Here is a 27,415-nt window from a genome sequence, read left to right on the forward strand (position 1 = left end):
CTGGACATAGTGGCTCATGCCTGTAATCCTAACAGTACGGGAGGCTGAGGCAAAAGGATCGCTTGAGCCTGCGAGTTCGAGACCAGCTTGGGGAATATCCTAAGACCCCGTCTCTACAAAAACAAAAAAACAAAAAAAAAACCACACAGCAAAATTAGCCACCTACTGGCAGGAGGATGGCTTGAGCTCAGGACAGAGAGGCTGCAGTGAGCTGAGATCACATCACTGTACTCTAGCCTGGGCAACAGAGTGCAACCATTTCAAAACAAAAGAGAAAGAAAGAAATGAAGTCACTCTCAAAAAGTATATTTATAATAGAACAAATGAATAGTAAAACTATAGTGAGATACTTCTCATCTACTTGATTTGCAAACAGAATAGTGTGTATTGTATGATATTGTCTCTCTCTATATATATGTTGTGGGAATATATATATCTATATATGTTGTCTCTCTCTCTCTCTCTATATATATATATATGTTGCGGGAAGTCAAGGACCCCAAACGGAGGGACTGGCTGAAGCCATGGCAGAAGAACGTGGATTGTGAAGATTTCATGGACATTTATTAGTTCCCCAAATTAATACTTTTATAATTTCTTATGCCTGTCTTTACTGCAATCTCTAAACATAAATTGTAAAGATTTCATGGACACTTATCACTTCCCCAATCAATACCCTTGTGATTTCCTATGCCTGTCTTTAATCTCTTAATCCTGTCAGCTGAGGAGGATGTATGTTGCCTCAGGACCCTGTAATAATTGCATTAACTGCACAAATTGTACAGCATGTGTGTTTGAGCAATAGGAAATGTGGGCACCTTGAAAAAACAGGATAACAGCGATTGTTCAGGGAATAAGAGAGATAACCTTAAACTCTGACTGCCTGTGAGCCGGGCGGAACAGAGCCGTATTTCTCTTCTTTCAAAAGCAAATGGGAGAAATATCACTGAATTCTTTTTCTCAGCAAGGAACATTCCTGAGAAGGAGAATGCGCACCTGGGGGTGGGTCTCTGAACTGGCCCCCCTGGGCATGGCTCTTACGGTCAAAACTGCAGGGGTGAAATAGACCCCAGTCTCCCATAGCGCTCCCAGGCTTATTAGGAAGAGGAAATTCCCGCCTAATAAATTTTGGTCAGACCGGTTGATCTCAAAACGCTGTCTCCTGATAAGATGTTATCAATGACAATGGTGCCCGAAACTTCACTAGCAATTTTAATTTCGCCCCGGTCCTGTGATCTCGACCTGCCTCCACTTGCCTTGTGATATTCTATTACCTTGTAAAGTACTTGATGTCTGTGACCCACACCTATTCGCACACTCCCTCCCCTTTTGAAAATCCCTAATAAAAACTTGCTGGTTTTTGCAGCTTGTGGGGCATCACGGAACCTACCGACATGTGATGTCTCCCCCGGACGCCCAGCTTTAAAATTTCTCTCTTTTTGTACTCTGTCCCTTTATTTCTCAAGCTGGCCGACGATTAAGGAAAATAGAAAAGAACCTATGTGAACATCAGGGCAGATTCCCCAATATATATATGTATATAGATATATATATTTTGAGATGGAGTCTCACTCTGTTGCCAGGCTGGAGTGCAGTGGTGCAATCTTGGCTAACTGCAACCTCCGCCTCCCAGGTTCAAGCGATTCTCCTGCCTCAGCCTCCCGAGTAGCTGGGACTACAGGTGTGCACCACCATGCCCAGCCAATTTTTATAGTTTTAGTAGAGATGGGGTTTCACCATGTTAGCCAGGATGGTCTCGATTTCTTGACCTTGTGATCCACCATGCCCAGCCTATTGTCTATATTTTTTAAAAAAGAAAAAAATGTACATGTTATATTTGTCTACATATGCATGAACTATCCATGGAAGTATTCACAAGAAATGAGTTAACACTTGCCTTCATGAAAGGTTCAAACTATGTGGTGGGGTCACAGTGCTGAGAAGGAGTCTTCTCACTTGTACCTTTTCCTACCCTTTGAATTAGGAACCGCATGAATGTACTAGTTATCAAAAAAATAAAATTTAAACGTGAAAATCACCTAACATCAGTTTTCCCCCACTATATTAAGGTTAAAAATTTTTAGTTTTGGTTTTAAATGTCTAGATATTAATACAAAATTCTTACACTAGAAACACAAAGACATACCTGAAATATGGCACATCATGGTGGGGCTGAGCAATTTGACCTTCATTTCTTTCAAGTGATGGGACTTCTTTTATTGGAAGGCCATTTAAATTTTTAGTAGTAGCTTCATTTTTATTTAAAACATGTTCTATAAATTAAAGAAAATCTTACATATAAATTTCAAAGCAACAATTCCTAAAATGACAGCCCCTAAAAAGACATTTTAAAAATCCTTCTTTTCAATGTTTAATTTTAAAATTTTATTTCTGCCTCAATCACTTCACATTTCCTCTAAAGTAGCTCTCAATATTTTTTTCTTTACATTTACATTTATTTCCCCTCTTCTGTCTGTATTCTTCATTCCAATTATCTCTTCAGATATCTTTACCCATGCTTTCCTGTCTTTCCTGACCCTGAGTTCATATCCCCAAATGATATGGTGAAAAAGAGCTCCAAACAAATCTGACAATAATCCAGAAAAGTAAAAATTTAATTACTATACCTGAAAGCAAAATATTTTTTGTATTATTAACAACATTATTCTAAAAAATGAATAAATTAATTAAATACTATACCTTCATGCCAAACAGTTAGAGGACCCAAAGGACATGGCAATTTATTTGAATCTTGCTGTATTGTCTTGGTAGAGTAAGTTTTACATTTTTGTGCCAAAATTTCTTTTGTTGCTTGAGACTCATCACTAAAAACAATAGCAAAAATATACTTCATGAAACATGAACTCCATATAAAGGGTTTCAAAATTGTGTCACTTGTCGTAGATCTGGGCTAAAATAGAAATGTTTCTATTTTTTTAAAATGTGTATTCTGGAGGGGAGAAAATGTAAACACCTATAGTGTGAATGTCCATTTTTACTAATTAATTGTAATGAGATTCAAAGATTTTGAAGATTTCTTAATGGAACATAAACGCTTAACAGTCTTAGATGCTGCTGAGCAGTTTTTAGTATATTTGCTGCCAGCCAGTCTTTGCAAAATGATCTTGCCTTTTCTTTTAAAGGTTCCAACTGATTTTTCCCTTGTTTTGCAAATTAATCATTTTTGTCTTCAGAGGCAGTTTTTCTAAATACTAAGCCAGAAGAAAATGACGAAAAAGTCATACCTGAGCAAAAGCAGTATAGCAATTTTCTTCTTTTGAAAAATGTATGCGTTTTATAATTAAGTCATTTATTAAAAACAAAAAACCCCAAATTGTATAGTGAAAATAACAATGCATAGGAAATATAAAAACTGTCAATTACATTATTGTACCTTCTGAAGAATTTTTTTAAAGAAAAAATTGCACAATTCCTAATTAACACAGTTCACTAATAATAACTTTTTAAGAGCGTAGACCAAATATAAGAAAGACATTTGGCTGGGCGCAGTGGCTCACGCCTGTAATCCCAGCACTTTGGGAGGCCGAGGCAGGCGGATCACGAGGTCAAGAGATCGAGACCATCCTGGCTAACATGGTGAAATCCCGTCTCTACTAAAGATATAAAAAATTAGCCGGGCGTGGTGACGGGCGCCTGTAGTCCCAGCTACTTGAGAGGCTGAGGCAGGAGAATGGCATGAACCCAGCAGGCGGAGCTCGCAGTGAGGGGAGATCACACCACTGCACTCCAGCCTTGGGCGACACAGCAAGACTCTGTCTGAGAGGAAAAAAAAAAAAAAGGCAGGCATTTATTACCCATCTTAGCAAGGGACTTATTATTAAGATCATATTCTTACACTTCTGTTTTTAAAGGAGTCCAGGTGTAACTGGGTGTCAAAAAAGCATTGGCACTTCTGGGAGTCATAGGTGTTACTTGATAGGTCTTCAGACCATCCAGTGGCTGAAACATAAAATCCTTAGGTGCGAAGGAATTCTTCCCTTTTATTTTTGCAGTATTTATCTCAGGTAAGTTTTCCATTTTTGATAAGACTCCATCTGGATCCATTCCACTTGTTGCACTAGTTTGTGAATTCAAAGTATTTTCTTCACTATCGACTTTACAAGAAACACCCTAGGATGTGAGTTAACAAAGTAGAGTAAGATTTCTCTCTTCTGAGGATATATTCAACCAATTTTTATAGGTCTGAAAATATGACAACAGAAATATATGTTCTATGTACATAATTTGAGAGACAAAAACAGATACAATTAAGTGTACACATGGAATCCGAAGACCAGTTACACTAAACCCATTGCTATTACCTGGGAATAGAATCAATTTTTTTTTTTTTTTGATACGGAGTCATCCTCTGCCGCCTAGGCTGGAGTGCAGTGGCACGATCTCTGCTCCCTGTAAGCTCCGGCTCCCTGCAAGCTCCGCCTCCTGGGTTCACGCCATTCTCCTGCCTCGGCCTCCCAAGTACCTGGGACTACAGACGCCCGCCACCACACCCAGCTAATTTTTTGTATTTTCAGTAGAAACGGGGTTTCGCTGTGTTAGCCAGGATGGTCTCAATCTCCTGACCTGGTGATCCGCCAGCCTCAGCCTCCTGAAGTGCTGGGATTACAGGCAGGAGCCACCACACCCACCCCGAACCAATTCTTATTTAAAGACTAACTAATACCTTTTGGGTATTACAACAAATTAAAAGATAATGGAAAATTAATATGGAAAAACTTATTCAACAAATACGTATCTTTTTACTTAAATTATGTTTATAATTACGGCCAGGCACAGTGGCTCATGCCTGTAATCCCAGCACTTTGGGAGGCTGAGGCAGGCGGATCACGAGGTCGGGAGATCGAGACCATCCTGGCTAACACAGCAAAACCCCGTCTCTACTAAAAATACAAAAAATTAGCCGGGCGTGGTGGCAGGTGCCTGTAGTCCCAGCTACTTGGGAGGCTGAGGCAGGAGAATGGTGAGAAACCGGGAGGTGGAGCTTGCAGTGAGCCGAGATCGTGTCACTGCACTCCAGCCTGGGCGACAGAGCGAGACTCTGTCTCAAAAAAAAAAAATTATGTTGATAATTACAATGGTTTAAAATCAGAAATCTAACATTATGGAATGACTATCATTAAGGACCAAATTCTTAACTTAAATAACCTTAGATTATAAATAACCTTAATGCAAAAGCAATACTTTCAATGTGACACAAAAGATTAACCATATAAAATACAAAGCATATTTACTATTTCAAGTCAATTTGTTACTTGGTATTTAAATAATTTCTAGAGGTTTCCAGGTTTCTGATTTTTAATAAGATATGAACTCAAACCCAGGTATTTCAACCTGGACAAGAGTTTAAGTGGTAACACTGTTGAAGCCAGCATAGCAGTCAAAGCAAAAACTAGTGATAATCCTTAAGGGTTAATCTTAAGGGAGGACCTATAAGGTCCAGCTGCTTTATCTGCGAAGATTCACTGTGTGTTTCCTTTCTTGATCTGTGTTTGATTTTTTACTAAGAATCTAGCCAGGTTACTTAATCTTTAATACTTTTTTAAAATTAAGAAATTATACTGGCCAGGCGTGGTGGCTCACGCCTGTAATCCCAGCACTTTGGGAGGCCGAGGCAGGTGGATCACCTGCGGTCGGGAGTTCAAGACCAGCCTGGCCAACATGGTGAAACCTCGTCTCTACTAAAAATACAAAAATCAGATGGGCGTGGTGGCGCACGCCTGTAATCCCAACTACTTGGGAGGCTGAGGCAGGAGAATCACTTGAACCCGGGAAGCGAAAGATGCAGTGAGCCAAGATCGCGCCATTGCACTCGAGCCTGGGTGAGAGTGAGACTGTGTCTCAAAAAAGAAAAGAAAAGAAAAGAAACTATACCATAGATTATAGGCCAAGGAGTTGGGTCCTCAAATGGGGCATCTTTTTTGAAGACCTTATTAGAAACCATGCTAGATGCAGGCAGAAATTTTAGTTTATTTCATTCTTACAACTACTCTATGCAGGTATTCCATGTTAGGAATAAGAAAACAAGCTCATAAACTACATAACTTGCCCAGGGTTATGCAGCTAATTGGAAGCAGAGAGAATATTCAAACCCAGGCCTAAATGAATCCAAAGTCAATGCATTTCACCCCACTTCACCCTATGTCTTGGCTAATTCCCACATACAGGTTTCTCTCAGCTGTGTTTTTATTATTTTTCTCCATCTTCTAACCAAATTATGCTTTCTCTACCTATAAAGCTCTGAAAATAAGATACCTGAAAAACAAGAGTAAATCCTCTTGATGCTTTCTTACGGTTCACAAAGTTTTAACACACATGTGGGTTAACCTCTTAAAGCAGTTCTTTATGTTTAATTTCAACTTTATGAAAGTAGCAATTAGATTTTCAAAGCATCTAGAAGTAAAAAGATGTTTATTCTCTACCTTGTCGGGTTTTGTTTCTACATTTTTGGCGGGTCTTCCTTTACTTGGCACCTTTCTTTCTGGTTCATTTTCTAAAACAACAATAACATATTTATTTTACTAGATAGAAATGCTACATGAAAATACTAGGTAACTTGGGAAAGGAAAAGAAGCAACAGTAGGACATATGTCTTGAAAGATTTTTTTATTAAAAGCCCTATTATAAAAAGGGTCATGGAATTTCCTGCCAAATACAAACCATCTCTTTTCAAAACCAGAGTGTTTTACCCTTTTCATCTGAATACCAAATACAGATTGAGTATCCCTTATCCAAAATGCTTGGGACCAGAGATATTTTAGATTCCAGATTTTGGAATATTTACATTATACTTACAGGTTCAGCATACTTGATACAAATATCTAAAATCTGAAATGCTCCAAGAGCATTTCCTTTGAGGATGACCTTTGAACTTCATGTCAATGCTCAGGATTTTGGATGTTTTGATTAGGGTTGCTCAGCCTGTACATATTTATTACAGACAATTAGAAAAATAACAGAAAACTACAAACAACAATAATGACAAATCACCCAGGATTCCATTACTCAGCTGTCACTTCCGGGTATGGTTTTCCAGTCCTATGTCCACATATTCACATACTGCTTTTTAGAACTGCGATCCTACCGTTCAGAGTTTGACGTGCTTTTCTTTGCCCACTTAATATATCATGAACCATGTCATTAAGTGTTCTTTAATAATATTATTCTTAATGGCTACATTGTATTGCACCAAATAAATGAACTGTGATTTACTCGGACCATTAATTTTTCACTTTGAAACACTGCTTATACTAATTAAGTTCTTCAATGATTGGGCACCCATTGTGTGCTAACCAGATGTCAGGGCACAGAATCTATTTTCAGGTATTAGAATTTCCTGTTTCCTTCTCTCCTACTCAAAGAAGTACTTGTTGATTTTTGAAACGGAACACAAAAACCTCAAGGACCAAACATTCTAGTTCAGTCACTGATCAAGGAATAGTTCTCACCATTAGCAGCTCTTGTGACTGGCTTTCTTGCTGTGGTAGATGAGACCGTTCTGGGAACCTGCTTTGCTGCTTGAGTAGCTGATCGAGTCATTCTCAACGACGTGGGCATTACAGGCTGCACAACTGTGGGGAAAAAAAAATAACCAAATCAAATGTCCCTTGTAGTTATTAAATTATTGCTGTGAAGCCAGGCATGGTAGTGCATGCCTGTAGTCCCAGCTACTCGGGAGGCAGGAGGATCACTTCAGCCCAGGAGTTCGAAACCAGCCTAGGCAACAGTGAGACCCTGTCTCTACAAAAAATATAAAAATCAGCTGGGCATGGTGGCAAGTCTGTAGTTGCAGCTACTCAGGAGGCTGAGGTGGGAGGATCACTTGAGCCCAGGAGGTGGAGGCTCCAGTGAGCTATGATTGTGCCACTGCACTCCAACCTGGGTGACAGAGCAAGACTCTGTCACAAACAAACAAATTCCAGTTGACCTTCAAGACACTTAAAAAAAATTATGGCTGTGGTAGCCTCAGAGGATTTATAGTAATTGCTAATATTCTTACCTTTTTTCTCTTTGTCTGACACTTTCTTTTCAGAAGTTTGTCTTGGACCAGGTTGGATTGCTCGAACATCATTCTCATTATCAATCTATTTAAGAGATTAGGTGCTATGTGATTTAATTGCATAATGAATCAAACCATCATATTTTTAATCTGTAAATTGATTCCTCATATGAAATCTGATCATTGTAAATGACCCAACAAAAAAAAACTACCCCAAATAAAATGAGATAAAGAAAAGCTTTCCATTAAGCTTCTAAAAAAGCTTACATCCTTTTTCAGAATCACAGAATTTAGAAAATGCTAATAACCCAAGCTATTAAAAACAGCTAACTATAACTTGCCTTCTGAAGGTCCTTAAACACTCCTAGACATTTCACTTCAAGACCTTTTAATTTTGCCTAGAAAATACTTCTCCTGGATAAAAAGCGCTTTCCCATGGTTCTCTTCTCCACTTCCATAATGACTTCACTCAAAAGGCTTTCATCTCAGGGAGGCCTTCCTTAACTGCCCAATCAAAATTCTACCCCATACTTACTTCTAGTACACCCCATCACCCCTTTTTAAAATCTCTTCCATAATACTTATCTTCTGACATATTACGTATTTTTTTAATGCCTTACATGTAAGTTCCACAAAGAGAATTTAGTTTATTATATCCAAAAGCCGACAACACCAGGAACACCATAGCAATGCAAAATATATATGCATACGTGGAACTTAGCTTCCTCACCTGATAAAGGGGCATATTATTTCCCTTCTTGCCCACTTCATTTTTTTAGTAACCCTCCTAATATCTCTATTACAGTATTTTGAAGACCCATAAGTTTATAACACCTACCCTGTGTGCTTTCCTCCCCATCTGCATTTCATGCAGGTAACTTGGAATGCATAATAGGAGCCCAGTAAACAAAACAAGAGTGTGACACAAAGACAGTTTGCCACGGATCTCATAAGTAATGTTGGAGCAAATATTTTAAGTGAAATTGCTCTACATCACCATACCAAAAACAGTGACTTTGGTACCTGTTAACTCTAGTAAATTAATCATTATGTTTGAATCTGATATTAGATTTAAAATGAATTTACTTACTAAAAAAGTGCAATTTATCATTTTAGTAACAATTATCTACTATCAACCATACCTTAGTCTGCTCCATTTGGTCTTTGGCCTTTGACCTTGTAATCCGTACAGAAGATGGAATAGCCTTAGAACAGTCAAAAGAAGATGAACTTAAAAAATGAACTGGTAAAGGTTTACTTCCATATCTTATTACAAAATAAAGTTCCCATTTTAAAGTTAAATTTTATCCTTAATCTCTTACAGCAAAAAGATAATTAAATTCCTTTTTCTGGTTCTAGCTTGATTTAAATTAAGTTAGTAACTTCAAAAATTACTCACATTTCTCAGTGAGAAAGAAATTTCAAACCGTATTTTCCAGGTATTGGAATCATCATTAATATGAGCTTCTATCCTCTCTTAGTTCTCCTGCCTCTCTGACCAGTCCTCAGCCTGGTACCTGACTTCTGCCTACCTAAAGGTGCTCTCTAGAGCCCACTTTTTCATAATTTTGTATATCCTTATTGGAATGGTCTCATTTAGTCCTACAGCTTAAACACCCATCCATATTCCCAATATTATATCCTAAATCGACATCTTAGCACCAATTTCCATCCTGCTTTCCAAATTTTTACTAATATCTAGGTGGCCCACAGAAGTTTAAGATTTTTAAAAAGGTTAACATGCACCCACTTAAGCTTGTTCCTTATCTTCCTTATCTCTTAGCAGCAGAGCTTCTCTCTGCTTTTTCAATTTCCTTTACCCCTCACCATCTACTTGGCCACCAGTCCTGTCAAATGCCTTTATTTAGATGTCTTACACCTATTTTTTCCTTTTAAAACCCACTGCCCCTTTCCAGCTATTCTATTACAATAGTCTCACAATTGGTCTCCCGATCTATAAATGCTTCCCTTTCCAGACTAAAATCTTTAGGGCTATGGTATTTTCCTGAATTATTAATTTGACAATGGCACTACCCTTATTTATAAACTTCTCCTGATTCTGCATAACCTACAGGATAAACACCAAATCCTTTGCATAACATTGTTCAGCCTGGTTCTACCAATTTTCCTAGTTTTATCCTATCTCAACTTACCTACAGCTATCTTAAGAGACCTGATTTTCATTCTTCTGAGCTACTATTATGTCATTCCCACCTTCTACCAACCAGTTAATAAAGAGACTAAGGGAAAGGGGTTATTTTAGTCACTTAATGTCTTGAAGAAAAAACCAAATAAAAGAAACTATTCCTTTATATTAAGACACTAAATTTACCTTTTTTGGCTCAGCTTTCACAGCATTCTGGTTTGATAAAAGAAAACAAGGCATATCAGGTCTATAACGACCCACTTTAAATATTCCTCGTTTAGCTTTCTCTCTCTGCTCTTTCAATTTTTGAAGTTGCTTTTCTTCTTTGTATTTTTGGAGCATCTGTTTTCGTTGATCACCTAGAATAGTTTTCATTGCCCCTAGGCAGAAAAAAACCAAAACCACATAGTATATAAAACATTTCAGATGAAAAGTTATGCAAATGTATAAACAATTATTTTTGTGTCATTTCAACTGCTGCTAAAAAATGCTTTCAAGCCAGGCACGGTGGCTCACGCCTGTAATCCCAGCACTTTGGGAGGCCGAAGAGGGCGGATCATCTGAGGTCAGGAGTTTGAGACCAGCCTGGCCAACGTGGTGAAATCCCGTCTCTACTAAAAATGCAAAAATTAGCTGGGTGTGGTGGCGGTCACCTGTAATCCCAGCTATTCGGGAGGGTGAGGGAGGAGAATTGCTTGAACCCAGGATATGGAGGTTGCAGTGAGCCAAGATCGCGCCCCTGCACTCTAGCCTAGGCGACAGAGCAAGACTCCGTCTCAAGAAAAAAAAAAAGCTTTCAATAAGCCAGGCACAGTAACACACCTGTAGTCCCATCTACTAGGAAGGCTGAGGTGGAAGGATCATTTGAGCCCAGGAGTTCAAGTTCAGCTTGAGTAACACAGCAAGACCTCTCCGCACAAAGGGAAATGCTTTTAATATTTCTTGTTAATTCTTTAGCACTCTAGCCACAAGTTATTTCAACCCCTAGTCTTTTAAAATTTGTATTCGTTTTGCCTTCATGTGTTCAAATATTAACTGTTTGCCATGTACTAGGCATGTATAACTTCACTTTTAAATTAATTAACTTGTATGATAGCCAGCATCCAAGCTGCCCTCTACTGATCCTCACTTCCTGATAGTCTTGCCCTGTGTCATCCCCTCTCACACTGAATAGAGCTGACTTGTGTGACCAAGAGAGTATTACAGGAATAATGGAATATGACTTCTAAAACTAGGGTAGTGTTTGCCTTGCTCTCTCTTGAAGCATCGCTTGCTCTGGGAGAAGCCAGGTGCCATGTGGGGCCTTAAGAAGACTCAAGCAGTCCTATGGAGATGCCCACATGACAAAGAACTACAGCCTGCTTCCAAAAGCCAGCATCAACTTGCTGTTCATGTGAGTCAGTCATCTTGGAGGCAGATCCTCTAGTCTCAGTTAAGGCTTCAGATATATCTCTGGATGACATCTTGGCTGCTACCTTCAGAATCACCCAGCTCAGCCATACCCAAGTTCCTGACCCACAAAAATTGTATGAAATAATCAATGTTTATTGTTTTAAGCTGCTAAGTTTTGGGATAACTAATACAATTATAGGTGCTATTTATTATAATAGATGTACTCTATTCCTTCTCACCTATTCAAGGACATTCTTCCAGCAACTTATCCTCTTACTCATCTATTTTTTCCTCTACTGAATTGTTGCCATTATGAAGTTACAAAGATGCAGTAATTTCTCCCAACCTACATCCTCATCTAGCACTTATTTTTCTAGTCCCATTTAAGGCAAAATTCTTCAAGAGACTTACCTGTATCTCTACTATCAACACTTTTATTTATTTATTTATTTAAGGCAGAGTCTCACACTGTCGCCTTGGCTGGAATGCAGCAGCGTGATCTCGGTTCAATGCATCCTTGGCCTCCCGGGTTCAAGCGATTCTCCTGCCTCAGCCTCCCGAGTAGCTGGGATTACAGGCGCCCACCACCATGCCCAGCTAATTTTTTGTATTTTTAGTAGAGACGGAGTTTCACCATATTGGACAGGGTGGTCTCGAACTCCTGACCTCATGATTCACCCGCCTCGGCCTCCCAAAGTGCTGGGATTACAGGTGTGAGCCACCGCGCCTGGCCTTTTTTGAGACAGAGTCTCACTCTGTCACCCAGGTTGGAGTGCAGTGGCGCAATCTTAGCTCACTGCAACCTCCACCTCCTGAGTTCAAGCAATTCTGCCTTAGCCTCCTTAGTAGCTAGGATTACAGGCATGCGCCACTGTGCCTGGCTAATTTTTGTATTTTGAGTAGAGATGGGGTTTCACCATGTTGGCCAGGCTGGTCTTGAACTCCTGACCTCAGGTGATCCACCCACCTTGGCATCCCAAAGTGCTGGAATTACAGGTGTGAGCCACCAAGCCCAGCCTATTTCCAACACTCTTTACATTCCCTCTCTTTTCAAAATTATGAAAAACTTCTAATGTACACACAATTATCATGAACCCCATATACCTATTACCAAGATTCAATAATTATGAACATTTTGCTGTTGTTTAAAACAAATTATGCTTAGAAGATTTCATCTCTAAATACTTTAGTATATACTTCTAAAAAATAAAGACATTTCCGGAAGGGTGCGATAGCTCACGCCCGTACTCCTAGCACTTTGGGAGACTGAGGTGGGCGGATCATCTGAGGTTGGGAGTTTGAGACCAGCCTGACCAACATGGAGAAACCCTGTCTCTACTAAAAATACAAAATTAGCCAGGCGTGGTGGTGCATGCCTGTAATCCCAGCTACCCAGGAAGGCTGAGACAGGAGAATCGCTTGAACCCAGGAGGCAGAGGTTGCGGTGAGCCGAGATCGTGCCATTGCACTCCAGCCCGGGCAAGAAGAGCAAAACTCCGTCTCAAAAAATAAAAATTAAATAAAATAAAGACATTTCCTTTCATAGCCACGATATCATCATCACACTTAACAAAATCAGCAGTAATTCCTTGTTATCTATTACAGGGTCCAGATTTAAACATCTCTATTTGTTTCAAAGAGGTCTTTTAAACCATCTATTTATTTAAATCAAGAACAAAGTAAGAGCAACACATTTTATTTGGATGTCTTTTTAAATCTCTTCATCTAAAACAGATCCTCCTCCCCACTCTTCTTTTCATGCCACTGTCTTACTGACAAAAGGTAGTCAGTTTTCCTATTGAATGTCCTTGCAAGCTATATTTGTTTACTCATTCCTCCAGGCCCCATGTTTTCTATAGACTACAAATTATATCTAAGGGTTTGATTATACTCACCCATTCCAATCTGACTTTCACTCCCTGAACCTCACTCCACCAAAACTATTCAAGATCACCAGTGACCTCCACAGTAGTGAAGTCCAAATTCTCACTTCTATTATACTTGATCTAACAAGCAGTACTGACTAACATAGTTAATCAGTCTCTCCTCGATATGCACTTTTCTACTCAGTTTCTAGGATAGCACGTTCTTCTGGTTATCCTCTTACATTACTTTGCATTGTTCCTTGGTTCTTTACTAGTTTTCCCTTGTCTTTTTTTTTTTGAGATGGAGTCTCACTTTGTTGCCCAGCCTGGAGTGCAGTGGCATGATTGGCTCACTGCAACCTCCACCTCCTGGGTTCAGGTGATTCTCCTGCCTCAGCCTCCCAAGTAGCTGGGACTACAGGCGCGCGCCACCACACCCAGCTGATTTTTTTATTTTTAGTAGAGACGGGGTTTCACCATGTTGGCCAGAATGGTCTTGATCTCTTGACCTCGTGATCCACCCACCTTAGCCTAGGGTACTGGGATTACAGGTATGAGCCACCGCGTCTGGCCCCTTGTCTTTTAATACTTTAATATCAACTAAATTATTGCAATAGTCTACTTACTGCTCTCCCTGATGTCATACATACTACCCTATAATCTATTCTCAACACAGCATCCAAAGTGATCCTTTTTTTTTTTTTTGAGATGGAGTCTCGCTCTGTCGCCCAGGCTGGAGTACAATAGCATGATCTCAGCTCACTGCAACTTCCACCTCCTGGATTCAAGCGATTCTCCTGCCTCAGCCTCCTGAGGTGGGATTACAGGTGCGTGTCACCACACCCAGCTAATTTTTTTATTTTTAGTAGAGATGGGGTTTCACCATGTTGGTCAGGCTGGTCTCAAACTCTTGACCTCGCGATCCACCCGCCTTGGCCTCCCAAAGTGCTGGGATTACAGGCATGAGCCACCGTGCCCGACCTGATCCTTTTCTTTCTTTTTTTTTTTTAGGGGACAGGATCTCCATATGTTGCCGAGGCCAGAGTGCAGTGGCTTTTCACAGGCACCATCGTAGCACACTGAAGCTTCAAACTCCTGAGCTCAAGATTTCCTGCCTCAGCCTCTGAAGCAGCTAGGGCTACAGGCCTGACTCCAAACTGATCCTTTTAAAACATGAATCAGATTACATAAACACCCATTAATGGCCTCTCATTTCAGAGTAAAAGCCAATGTCCTTATAATGATGGTCCTTAGGATTCTATGTAATCTATCTCCCTTGCTCATTCTTTTCTACCCAGTTACCTACTTGCATTCACTAAAACCTATCAGGCACACTCCTACCTCTAAGCCTTTGCAAACGGGAAATAAAGGATATTTTAATAGCATACTGACATAGTTAGACTTTAATTTGAAAGATTTTTGGTTAAGAAATGGAGCATTGGAGAGGACAAGATGAGAAAGGAACCACCCTTTCTCAGATAAAAAATGTTTGGTTCTTTCTGCCATTCCCTATTTATCCTAGCATTATTTCAATGCCATCTAGCTCCTAACGCCTGCTATACGAACACAACAAATAGGAGTAGGGTGACTCCTGACTAAACACAAGTCATTTCTCAGTTCCCTTTCTCTTTTCTGTGGCATCCTTTGCCTTCTAAGATGCTCTATTTTCATCTTTTTCTGAAATTATTCCTTTCTTCTTTAGTTGGTTCTTTCCATCCTAATGGTCCCAATCCTTCTGGGCAAACTGCAAGGATGAATTCTTTGCTCTATTCTTAGTAATGTTTCCATTGACAAAGTACTCTCATTTCATGGATTCTTTAATTATTCTGTTTTTAAATTTCTTATCAATTTATCTTGCCAACACTTATCCTACCCAAGCTCCATAAGAACTTTAGGATTTCTATGAAGCAATATAGATAATAAAGTGTTATAATACTCCACAGGTAAATGCCTTTGCCTTAAAGACAGTAGTTAGTTGTAGATAACAGGTTGTTAAGGGGCCAGGCATGGTGGCTCACACCTGTAATCCCCACACTTTGGGAGGCTGAGGCAAGAGAATTCCTTGAGCCCAGGAATTTGAGGTTACAGTGAGCACACCACTGCACTCCCGCCTGGGTGACACAGTGAGACCCTGTCTCTTGTAATTAAAAAAAAAAAAAAAAAGGAAAAAGACCAAAAAGAAAAGTTATTTATAGAATGGTATTTCAAAACTCTTCTGGCCAGAGTGTTTTACTCACACAGGCATTAAACCAACTATTATTCACTCTTCAAAGTACTTAAAATTACAACAGACCTTTACTTACTTGGCTTAATGTTGGCCTTTTCTGGAACAAGCTCTTGAGATGTCTCATCTAATTCAACAAGAATTCTACCTTCCAAGGTTGGAATGTTTACATCTTTCAAACCAAAGTGTCTATTTCGTTCGTATTCCTTATGTCTATTTTCCTTCTGAGACAGTGATTTCCTATGAGCAATTTTAGTTCTAATCATTTCAGTACTTATATCCTTCCTGTGTCGACTGGCAAAATGTGATGAAGACATCCTGTCAAGGAAAAGGACAAAACCCAACTTACATGAATTTTCATTATTTAAAAAATTAAGATTACAGTTCATTTCCTGTCCCACTTCAGGGCCTTCTGAAATAAAAATATAAAATGTGCAATGAAATAAATATGTAACACTGAAAAGTGGGAAGAAGATTATCAGAGAATAAGAAGCTACCTATTTGGGGGTTTTAAATAGGAACTTGCTTGACCAGTGAGGAGAAAGCCAGGAAGTGATAGTCCAGAATTAAAGAGGCTCTGGGTTTACCACAGAGAACACTGCAAAAAGAAAAGCATGAACTAAAGGTGAAAATAGGTTAAGTGAAGGACCATGTACACAATGGTTTCCTTACCCATGATGACGAATGCAGGTAGTCTAACATTTCTTCTAAAGCCAAAAGAAAACCAGAAACAAACAAAAAGCCCACACCAGGTACCTATTAGTCATATAGGGATAATCAACCGGCAACCAGATACAGATAGAGTTTGGATAGAGAGGCACAGGGCAAAGTATGTGGAAAGGAACAAGGAGCTTCCATGCTCTCTCAGGTAGCACCACCGTTTAGGAACTTTCATGTGTTCACCTAAGAAGCTCTCCAAACACAGGTTTTTTTTTGGTTTTTATGGCAGCTTCATTACATAAGCATGAGTGATTAAATCATTGACCACTGGTGATCGAGTCAGCCTTTAGCTCCTCTCCCCTCCCCAGAGGTTGTGAGGTGGGGCTGAAAATCCCAACTCTCTAATCCTGCCTTGGTCTGTCTAGTGACCAGCCCCAATCCTGAAGCTATTTAGAGGCATCCAGCTATCAGTCAGTCATTAGCATACAAAAAGATACCACTTTGAAGACTCCAAGGATTTTAGTAGTTGTTTGCCAGAAAACAGAACAAGACCAAATATATAGTTCACAATAACCCTATCAGTTTGCTCCATTATTTTCATCCATACAAGAAATCATACAGTTTAGGCCGGCACAGTGGCTTAGGCCTGTAATCCTACCACTTTGGGAGGACGAGGCAGGAGGACTGCTTGAGCCCAGGAGTTTGAGACCAGCCTGGGTAACATAACACGACCCGTCTCTATAAATTTTAGAAAAGAAAAGCCATACACACACACACACACGCACGAAATCATATAGTTTAATTGGCACATGCCTTTTTCTTGGAAAGATCTTTGAGAATTTTTTCAAGCAAAACAAAAGAGGACAATAAAGACGACGTCAGTGGATCCAACTGGGGAGAACAAAGAAAAGTGGAAAGTTTGAGGGGGTCACCTGTGTAGCTGGTATAGAGAACTACCAAGCCAAACTGGAGAAAGGATACTGATTCTCAGAAGTCTTGGCAGTTAAAAAACAAAAACAAAAAAAGGTAAGGGGGAGGCTCTGTGATAGACACGCTATGGTATACTCTTCAACAAGAATTAACTAAATCCACTAGAAAACTGCAGATAATAGAAAAATTGGCACAAGTAATGCAATAAATTGTTACATGATTCTAAGCAATCGACAAAATATAAAAAACGAGAATCTGTCTGACCTGCATGCTAATAACATTGTCCTCAAGGAAAGTGACAATGGACTGTGCTTTTCATAAAGAACTGTCTTCTACTATTTATCTCCTGCAATATTAATTCGCTAAAGATTGAAGAAAAATTAAGACTTATGTATTAAATACAGATAGCACTATCCACAGCAAGAGAAAGAGCGAGCGAGGACAACATTAAAGGTATAATTATCAGAATAATCCTGAAAGGTAGTTAACTATTATCGCTCTCATACAGATGAGGTCAATTAACTGCTCACATTAGCATATCTAAAAGGTGGTGAAGCTGGGATCCCAAGCCAGGCAGCCCTGGCTCTTCAAACACACCTAAATTTTGTTTGGCTGAGTGGCGTTTCCTCCACCTTGAAAGTCTAGAATGCGTTAATCTTGCTTGACTAGAGGTTCTCAACCGGGCGTTTTTAGTTGCCATGGGACCTGGGAAGAGCTACGGGAATTTAATGTCGGACCTAGTGAAGAACAGTTTCACCCCAAAGGCCAATTACGCCCCGGTGATGAAACGCTGACTACTACAGAGGTCACGGCAAACATACGGACTCTTCTAAAGGCTCCCATTATCAGCTTCGGGAAGGGCAGGTAACACGGTCCTAAAGGAGCCTGCCTCTGACTTGCTCCCACTCTCAGCCCCCGGTCCTCAGACCCTTCTAGACCTTCAACGGAAGCGGGCCAGCGTTCTCCGTCCAGCTCTCCACCACCCACCTACCTGAGCCACCTTCTAGCGTGAAACCTCAACCAAACAAAAAGTAAAGAACACTCGGTCTGGACGACCACCGCCGACTCCGAAGCAGGAACCCTCACAACCCGAGCCTCCACGAAATTCAAACTTGCCGCACCGAGCCGCTGATTGGAAGGGCTTTAACCAACACTTCCGGGGAAGATCCCACCCCTTCCACTCAACGAGGCTTGCGATTGGTTTGCTCCGTGCGATATTTGAATTGATTGAAAGGTGAAGGGACGGTTCAAAAGATGGGCGAGAGAGGGGAAAATAGGCGGGACCGCGACGCGGGATGAGAAGGCTTGGAGCGGTGGGGGCGCTCACGTCAGGTGAAGAGTGGGAGTGGGCGGCGGAGCCCGAGGGGTGATGCTGGGTCCCTGGAAAAGCTGGGCTGCGGGAAATCTCCCCCAGAGCTCGCAGGGCTTTTTTTTTTTTCTTTTTTCTTTTCTTTTCTTTTTTTTTTTTTTTTTGAGACAAGGTCTCTGTCCCTCAGGCTGGAGTGTAGTGGGCACCGACCACTGCTCACTGCAGCCTTGACCTGCTGGGTTCAAACCATCCTCCCACCTCAGCCTCCCGAGTAGCTGGGACTATAGGCGCGCACCACCACGCCTGGCTAACTTTAAAAAAATTCTGTAGAGACAGGGCCTCACTACGTTGACCAAGCTGGATTCAGGGCTTTTTAATGTCCTTGTTTAGTCACAGAATCCAGCAGACCTTCTTGGAATGTTTTCTTTACTAGACGTTTTAAAGAAAAGGCTTACCCCAATTATCAAATCCTTACATAGTTTAGCGTTACTTTTCAACGTCGCCAGCCCCCCTCCCCTTTTTTTTCTTTTCTAGTTCATTTTTTGTTGAGGCGAAGTTTTCGTACAGTGAAAATAATAGTTTCTTTCCCCCCAGTGGACAATTTGATGAGTTTGGTAAATGTAAACAGCTGTGTAACTACCACCCAATCAGTCCGGACGTAGAGCATTTCCATCACTCAGTAGAGTGGCCTGTTTCTTTCCTGTCCATCTCCCACCGCATCAGCAACCACTCCTGTTATTTCTAGCACTATAAAAATGAAGGTGATAGGTACTGTTTTGGGTCTGCGTGAACCAGAAGTTAGTAGTGTTTGTTATTGAGAAGCATTCCATTGAATACTTTATGCATTCACCAGTTGATGGATTTGTATTACTTTCAATTTTTGGCGATTATGAGCAAAGTTGCTATAACCATTCTCGTACAAGTCCTTGTGGGCATATTTTATTTATCTTGAGGAAATACAGGAGTGGAATTTCTGGGTCATTCTGGGTATGTTTAACTTAAATTTTTTTTTTTTTAGAAGCAGGGTCTCTCTGTCCCCCAGGCTAGAGAGCAGTGGCACAATCATAGCTCATTGCAGCCTTGGCCTCTTGAATAGCTGGGACTGTACGCGGGTACCGTCACCCATGTCTAACTTTGTAAGGAATTGCCAAGCAGTTTTCCAAAGTGGTTGTACCATTTTACAATTCCCACCAGCCATGTATAAGAGTTCCACTTGTTTCACATGCTTTCCAGCATATGGGGTTGTCAGTCTCTAATGTTCACCCTTCTGGCCAGGCACTGTGGCTGGCGCTTGTAATCCCAGCACTTTGGGAGGTCAAGGCGGGGGGATCACGAGGTCAAGAGATCAAGATCACCCTGGCCAATATGGTGAAACGCCGTCTCTGCTAAAAATACAAAAATTAGCCAGGCGTGGTGGTGCGCGCCTGTAGTCCCAGCTACTCAGGAGGCTGAGGCAGGAGAATCGCTTGAATCCAGGAGGTGGAGGTTGAGTGAGCTGAGATCGCGCCACTCCACTCTGGCCTGGGTGACAGAGTGAGACTCCGTCTCAAAAAGAAAAAAAAGAGGCTGAGAATGGTGGCTCATATCTGTAATTTCAGCACTTTGGGAGGCCAAGATGGGAGAATCACCTGAGGCCAGGAGTTCAAGTCCAGCACTGGCAACATAGCAAGACCCCATCTCTACCAAATAATAATAATAATAATAATACAATATTAGCTGGGCATGGTGGCACACATCTCTAGTCCCACTACTTGGGAGGCTGAAGTGGGAACATCACTGGAGCCCAGGAGTTTGAGGTTACAGTGAGCTATGATCGCACCACTGTACCCTAACCTGGACAAAAAAGTGGGAACCTGTCTCAAAAAAAAAAAAAGCCAAAAACAAAACTATTCTGCTATTAAGAAACTCAGATGCATTCTTCAGCATGTCAATTATATTTTTTGACCCTAGAATTTCTGCTTCTTTTAAATTATTTCAGCTTCTTTGTTAAATTTATCTGATAGAATTCTGAATTCCTTCTCTGTGTTATGTTGATTTTCTTTGAGTTTCCTCAAAACAGCTGCTTTGAATTCTCTGCCTGAAAGTTCCTATACCTATGTTTCTCCAGGATTGGTCCCTGGTTCCTTATTTAGTTCATTTGATGAGATCATGTTTCCTGGATGGTGTTAATGCTTGTAGATGTTCATTGGCGTGTGGGCATTGAAAAATTAAGTATTTATTGTAGTCTTCACAATCTGGGCTTGTTTTTGGCTGTCCTTCTTGGGAAGGCTTTCAGGGTGTTTGAAGGGACTTGTGCCCCAAGCCTAATAATGCTGTGGTTTTTTCAGACTTATAGAGGTACCACCTTGATGGTCTTGGAAAAGATCTGGAAGAATTCTCTGAATTACAGGCAGAGACTCTTGTTCTTTTCACTTACTTGCTCCGAAATAAATGGAATCTCTCTCTCTGCTGAGCCAGCTGGAACTGAGGGTGGTGGCTCACTGTGACCACCACCACTGGGATTGTGCTGGATCAGACCTTAAGTCACCACCTATCATGGCAGTGAGTTCCCCTAGGCCCCGGGTGTTCCCAGAGCTGGGCTGTCTGGGAGCCAGGGATTGGAGTCAGAAATCTTAGCAATTTACCTGATGTTCTTTTTTTTTTTTTTTTTTTTTTTTTTGAGGTGGAGTCTCATTCTGCCGCCCAGGCTGGAGTACAATGGCACAATCTCGGCTCACTACAACCTCTGCCTCCCAGATTCAAGTGATTCTCCTGCCTCAGTCTCCTGAGTAGCTGGGATTACAGGCGTCCGCCACCACACCCGGCTAATTTTTGTATTTTTATTAGAGACAGGGTTTCACTATGTTGGCCAGGCTGGTCTTGAACTCCTGACCTCGTGATCCACCCACCTCGGCCTCCCATGGTGCTGGGATTACAGGTGTGAGCCACTGCGCCTGGCCTACCTGATGTTCTATTCTACTGTGGCTACGCTGGCATTCAAACCATAATACAAAGCCCTTTCCACTCTTCCCTTCCCTTTCCACAGGCAGAGGAGCCTCTCCTATAGCCACCATCACCACCTGTTCATGGGGTTTTCTGCCAGGGCGCGGCTGATGATCACATAAAGCTCAAGCATTCTTCTGTCAGCTTGCGGTGAATGCTGCCAGGCCTAGAACTCACCCTTCAGGGCAGTGGGCTCCCCTCTGGCCCAGGGCAGATCCAGAAATGCTGTCAAGAGCCTAAGCCTGGACTCGAGGACTCCCCCAAGAACCTTCTTGGTGCTCTACCCCTCTGTGGCCGAACTGGTACCTAAGGTGCAAGACAAAGCCCCCTTTACGTTTCCCTCTGCTTTTCTCGAATAGGAGTCTTTCACTGTAGCCACCACAGCTGGGAATGTGCTGGGTCACCCCTTAAGCCAGCATATCTCAGAGCCCAAGGCCCACAGCATACTCCCTGGTATTGCTACTATTCAGGGCCCAAGGACTGATGAATCCTGCCAGGACTGAGTCCTTCCTTTCAAGGCAGTAGGTTCCCTTTTGGCCCAGGGTGTGTCTAGAAATGTTGTCTAGGAGCTAGGGCCTGGGAGGGGAGCCTCATCATCCTGCTCAATGTCCTATCGTACTGTGGCTGAGCTGGTATCCCAGATGCAAGACAAAGTCCTCTTTACTCTTCACTCTCCTCTACTTAAGCAGAAGGAAAGAGTCACTTTTGTTGTAGAGAGCTGCACTGCCTGGGGTTTGGGGAGGTATGGCACAAGCTGTGCCAGCTGGTGTCACTCTAGGTCACTTACCACGCTAGTTCACTGGCTGTAAAGCAAGCCTAGCATTAGGAGTTGCCTAGGACTTGTGGTCCTTGTGTTCAGACTGCCTTTCAGGTTTACCTAGGACCCCAGAGCACTTCAGCCTGCTGTGGTGTGCCTTGCTGAGAAGCTCAAGTTCCAATTGCTAGGCTGTTGCCCTCTGGCTACGGATGGTGCAAATGCTCCCTCCATGCGTGGGTGCTGGCTGAACCCAGCACAGCTTTAACTCTGCTGTGACAAGGCAGCACTGAATATAATGTGAAGTCCATCAGTCACTGCGCTCTCCCTCCCCAAAGTGCACAGATTCTCTCTCCACACCACATGGCCACTGGTGGAGGATGGGGGAAGGATGGTGTCAGCAACTCAAACTATTTCTCTTGACTTCCTCAATGCCTCTTTTGGAAATATGAAGTCAAAACCAGGTACCATGATTGTTCACCTGATTTTTGGTTCTGTGTGCAGATAGTCATTAAAATTTGATGTTCCAGTAAGAGGTGAATGGTGTAGGCTTCTATTTCGCCATCTTGCTTCCTTTCCCCTCATTACTTATTTATTTAATCATTTGCCTATATCAGGATGGATTCTTAGAATATTTATTTTATACTTTGGGTTATATTCCCATACTACTTTATTTTATTGCTCAAATTGTTCCAGCTATAGCCATTGGCAGCTCTTTCAGTTTGTTCCTCTATCACTTTGACATATTCCCATCATTGTAGTTTTTTTTGTTTCTGTTTATTTGCTTTAGCACTTCCTTACTCTTTGATACCACAAGATGCTCATAACTCATCTTATAAGTTTTCCTGCCACAGTACTAAAATCAACATTTTTCCAAGTAGCATTAATTTGTATTTATTTACTTACTTGTGTTTTTTAAATCAGTTAGAGAACCTATGAAACTTAGATAAGTGGTTAAATCATTTAAATCATTCTGTGGAGCTTAATTCAACATGCATTGAGCCCTACTACATACCAAGTGCTGTATTTAAGCACAATTGAAGAAGATACAGTTCCTGCCCTCAAATAGTTCTAATGGTGAAGTTGAAAGCAATTTTTTTGTTTCAAGTCCAGAGGAGCCATGATAACCCCATTCACTGTTAATCAACTGTTACCTGAGCAATCGCTTGATCAGCCAACTAGCAACTGCTTATTGAATGCCTAATATTAATGACAAACATAAAATTAGTGACATTTTAATGAACACTGATAACCTCTGAACGATGTACAATTTTCAGTCTTTCAAATCTTAGCAGTCTTTTATATTGTATACTAAACATTTTTAAAATGAGTACAGTTTCACTAGGATGCCAGCAAATTGTATCCTCCATAAAAATCCCCAAATAATTATTCCCAGAAAAGGATTCTGCTGCTATCTGGAATGATGGCAGTATTCACGAGTCATTTATTTATTTATTTATATTTTATTTATTTATTGTTTGAGTCTTGCTCTGCTGCCCAGGCTGGAGTGTAGTGGCGTGATCTTGGCTCACTGCAACCTCTGCCTCCTGGGTTCAAGTGATTCTCCTGCCTCAGCCTCCAGAGTAGCTGGGACCACAGGTGCACACCACCAAGCCTGGCAAGTAACTTGCCTTAAAGTAACCTACTCAAGATCACACAAGGAAAGTGGACAAATAAAAAATATTTAATTAATTATTTGATCTAGAGAGTATAATTTTATCATTTATATTTTCTTCTTCTTATGGTTACATATTTTCCTAGTTTTTCCATATGCACCTAATATGTTCTGCAATTATAAAATTTTTAACAACAAAACATCCAAGTTTTATGATCAGTAATATTGCTCAATAAAATAGGAGTAAATGGAGTGCTGGGTGCCAGCATATTTCGTTTCTTTTTTTGTTTTTTGTTTTGTTTTGTTTTGTTTTTTCTTTTTTTGAGACGGGGTCTTGCTTTGTCGCCTAGGCTGGAGTGCAGTGGCGCGATCTTGACTCACTGCAAGCTCCGCCTCCCGAGTTCACGCCATTCTCCTGCCTCAGCCTCCAGAGTAGCTGGGACTACAGGTGCCCGCCACCACACCTGGCTAATTTTTTGTATTTTTAGTAGAGACGGGGTTTCACCGTGTTAGCCAGGATGGTCTCGATCTCCTGACCTCGTAATCCACCCGCCTCGGCCTTCTAAAGTGCCGGGATTATAGGCGTGGGCCACCGTGCCCATGCCAGCATATTTCAATATGAGCATACGGTTCTTTACTGTTGAACATGCAAAGAGCATTTGTATTGACTATTTGATGACATTTTCTTGCAGCTTTGAATAGGGAAATGAAGTGACTTAGGAGGCACATTGATAAAGTTAGAATGTTCCTTTTTGAGTGTGAAAATCCTTGGGCTTGCGTTTTTTTTCTCTTCATGGGAATACATGCTATATAAAAAAAGTAACTTTACACAAAAGTTCTACAGAATGAATCTAATATACACATATTAATCCAATCAAATTCTAACAAAACAGTGCATTGCAGAGTCAGCAGTACTGCTATAGTAGCTGGTTTTTAACTCCAACTCTCACTTTAAACAGTGGCCCTAGCTACATCTTGGTGTCTTGACTACTTGGCTCCTAATTTGAATCCACATCTCTCTGAGGAGAGATAACTCTTCAGTGTTTATTTATGCTCTTTCTAGAACAACAAGCTCCCTTTTAAAATGATTATGTCACTTTGCTTCTCTTTGATTTTTTTATTCTTTAAAAAAAATTTTTTTTTTTGAGACAGAGTCTTGCTCTGTTGCCCACGTTGGGAGTGCAGTGGTGCAATCCTGGCTCACTGAAACTTCTATCTCCTAGGCTCAAGCAATCCTCCCACCTCAGCCTCCCAAGTAGCTGGGACTATAGGCATGCACTACCATGCTCAGCTGATTTTTTAAAAACTTTTTTGTGGAGATGAGGTCCCACTACATTGCCTAGGCTGGTCTCAAACTCTTGGGCTCAAGCAATCCTCCTGCCTTGGCCTCCCAAAGTGCTGGGGTTACAGGTGTGAGCCACTGTGCCTGGCCAGATTTCTTTTATTCTATAGATTAAAAATTCTCTCACAATACTGAAGCAAGTATCAGTGTACACCTTGGAAAACATACTGATTTAAATTATTTACCCATTGATTCATAGTTAGTTAATGGCAGAACTGAATCATGAATATGGGTACACTTTTCCCTTTATTAGATCATCATTGGGCACAAACATGTTTTGTCTCTGGAACTGGGCACAGAACCCTATTTTAAAGTATCGATGCAGGCAGGAGCATTGTCTGTAGTCTGCCAAAGTTCTTTACTGTTAACTTGAGGAACCTCATTATTTTTGTATCAAGAAACTTGTAATGTATCTTACTTGTCATAGCATCTGGTTTCAGGGAAGAGCTCTGAAAAACTCTGTAATTCCTTTGTGCCATTATGTGTGTACTTGGAAGTCATAGAAGATTATATCCTTGTTTCACAATGATGATACAATCCCTTGACAGGGGTGTGGACAGGGCTGGACAGCAGCCCTGAGCTTCAAGCTGAAAAGAAAAAATGAAATATAATAAAATTGAGAGTTCATGTAATGTGGCAGAGAATTTATGGATACAAAAAAGGTAAGGTAGGAGAAAGAGAACTAAAGATAGTATGGACCTGCAAAGTCTGGTTTTTAGACATCGAAGGCAGTTGATGAGAAAACTTGTTCTCTAAAATCACAGACCTGAGCCATCCAACATGGTTGCCACCAGCCACATAGCTATTGAGCACCTGAAGTGTGCCTAGAGTGACTGAGGAACTGAATTTTACATTTTACTTTCAGTACAGTTGACCTTGAACAACACGAAGATGAGGTGCGCTTCAGGCAGTAGAAAATTCGAGTATAACTCGTGACTTCCCTAAAACTTAACTACTAATAGCCTACCGTTGACCAGAAGCCTTACTGATAAACAGTGAATTGACACATATTTCCTATGTTTTATTTGTTTACTTACTTATTTATTTTAGAGACAGAGTCTCGCTCCATAGCCCAGGCTGCAATGCAGTGATGTGATCATAGCTTGCTGCAGCCTCAATCTCCTGGGCTCAACCAATCATGCTGCCTTAGCCTCCCCTGTTACAGGTATTATTTGCTATATTCTTGCAGTTAAGTAAGCTAGAGAAAGAAAATGTTATTAAGAAAATATATTTACTATTCATTAAGTGGAAGTAGATCATCGTAAAGATCTTCATCCTTTTCATCTTCACATTGAGTAGGCTGAAGAGGAGGGTTTGGTCTTGCTGTCCAGAGGTGCCAAAGCAGAAGACAATCCATGTATAAGGGGATGGGGCAGTTCAAACCCATGTTATTTGAGGGTCAGCTATCATTTAAATTTAAATATAAAACTGGTATGTGTTTTAAATTCAGTTATTGGAAAACTCTTGAATATGTTGGAACAACTAGAGTATGTAAATCTACATTTCCAACTGTAAGTTCACTTTTTCAACTACAGATTTTCTAAATACAAAGCAAGTATTTCCAATGAAAATCTAAAGCCCAAATTGATATCTGCTATACTGGATTTACTTTTTTTCTTTTTCTTTCTTTCTTTTTTTAGAGACAAGGTCATACTATGTTGCCCAGACTGGTCTCGAACTCCTAGCCTTGATCCTCCTGCTTCAGCTTCCCAAAGTGCTGGGATTACAAGCATGAGCCACTGCGCCCAGCTGTATACTGGATATCTGAGACTTGGTACCAAAAAAAAAATAAAGTAATTTAATATTTTCATATTGATTTCATGTTTAATATTGTGAATATATTGAGTTAAAATGTATTACTAACATTAATTTCACCTGTTTCTATTTACTTTTTAATGTGGCTATTAGAAACATTTAAATTACGTGGATGGTTCACATTACATTTCTATTGGAAAACATCATAATTTATGAGAAACTTTGCTGTTTGAAATTATATCAATGAGAATGAAATATCTCACTCCTACTTGAAAGATCTGAGCCATATGGGTCACTTTGACATAGGAGAGTTGCCTCAATTTCCAACCCAGAGCTTCAGATAAAAGGTTTTTAAACTGTAGTTTCCAAGGAAACAGCATGTTAGCATGTTCCCAACAGAACCTTAAAAAAAAATGTTTCTAAT

The 27,415-nt window shown here is 40.7% G+C and overlaps 1 protein-coding gene and 1 long non-coding RNA gene across 4 annotated transcripts in view; one reads left to right on the forward strand and one right to left on the reverse strand.

Annotated features, from left to right (window-relative positions):
* Window positions 1-18,354, reverse strand: part of DLGAP5 (DLG associated protein 5) — a 43,814-nt gene extending 25,460 nt beyond the window's left edge. For all 3 annotated transcript variants that reach the window (XM_054447822.2, XM_054447818.2, XM_054447820.2), the window contains exons 1-10: window positions 18,226-18,354; window positions 15,724-15,962; window positions 10,350-10,543; window positions 9,160-9,222; window positions 8,018-8,102; window positions 7,467-7,589; window positions 6,441-6,511; window positions 3,857-4,131; window positions 2,701-2,825; window positions 2,147-2,273 (exon numbers count right to left, since the gene is read on the reverse strand). In XM_054447822.2, the coding sequence (XP_054303797.2) occupies window positions 2,147-2,273; window positions 2,701-2,825; window positions 3,857-4,131; window positions 6,441-6,511; window positions 7,467-7,589; window positions 8,018-8,102; window positions 9,160-9,222; window positions 10,350-10,543; window positions 15,724-15,961 (1,301 nt within the window). In that variant the 5' untranslated portion in view covers window position 15,962; window positions 18,226-18,354. The remainder of the gene's footprint in view (window positions 1-2,146; window positions 2,274-2,700; window positions 2,826-3,856; window positions 4,132-6,440; window positions 6,512-7,466; window positions 7,590-8,017; window positions 8,103-9,159; window positions 9,223-10,349; window positions 10,544-15,723; window positions 15,963-18,225) is intronic.
* Window positions 18,355-18,445: 91 nt separating this feature from the next.
* LOC129012257 (uncharacterized) lies at window positions 18,446-27,052 on the forward strand. The gene is made up of 3 exons (XR_008493589.2): window positions 18,446-18,566; window positions 26,287-26,401; window positions 26,877-27,052. It is a non-coding gene; the product is annotated as an uncharacterized LOC129012257 (long non-coding RNA).
* Window positions 27,053-27,415: the final 363 nt, after the last annotated feature.

The sequence above is a fragment of the Pongo pygmaeus genome, chromosome 15 (assembly GCF_028885625.2).
Source record: "Pongo pygmaeus isolate AG05252 chromosome 15, NHGRI_mPonPyg2-v2.0_pri, whole genome shotgun sequence".
Taxonomy (NCBI): Eukaryota; Metazoa; Chordata; class Mammalia; order Primates; family Hominidae; genus Pongo; species Pongo pygmaeus.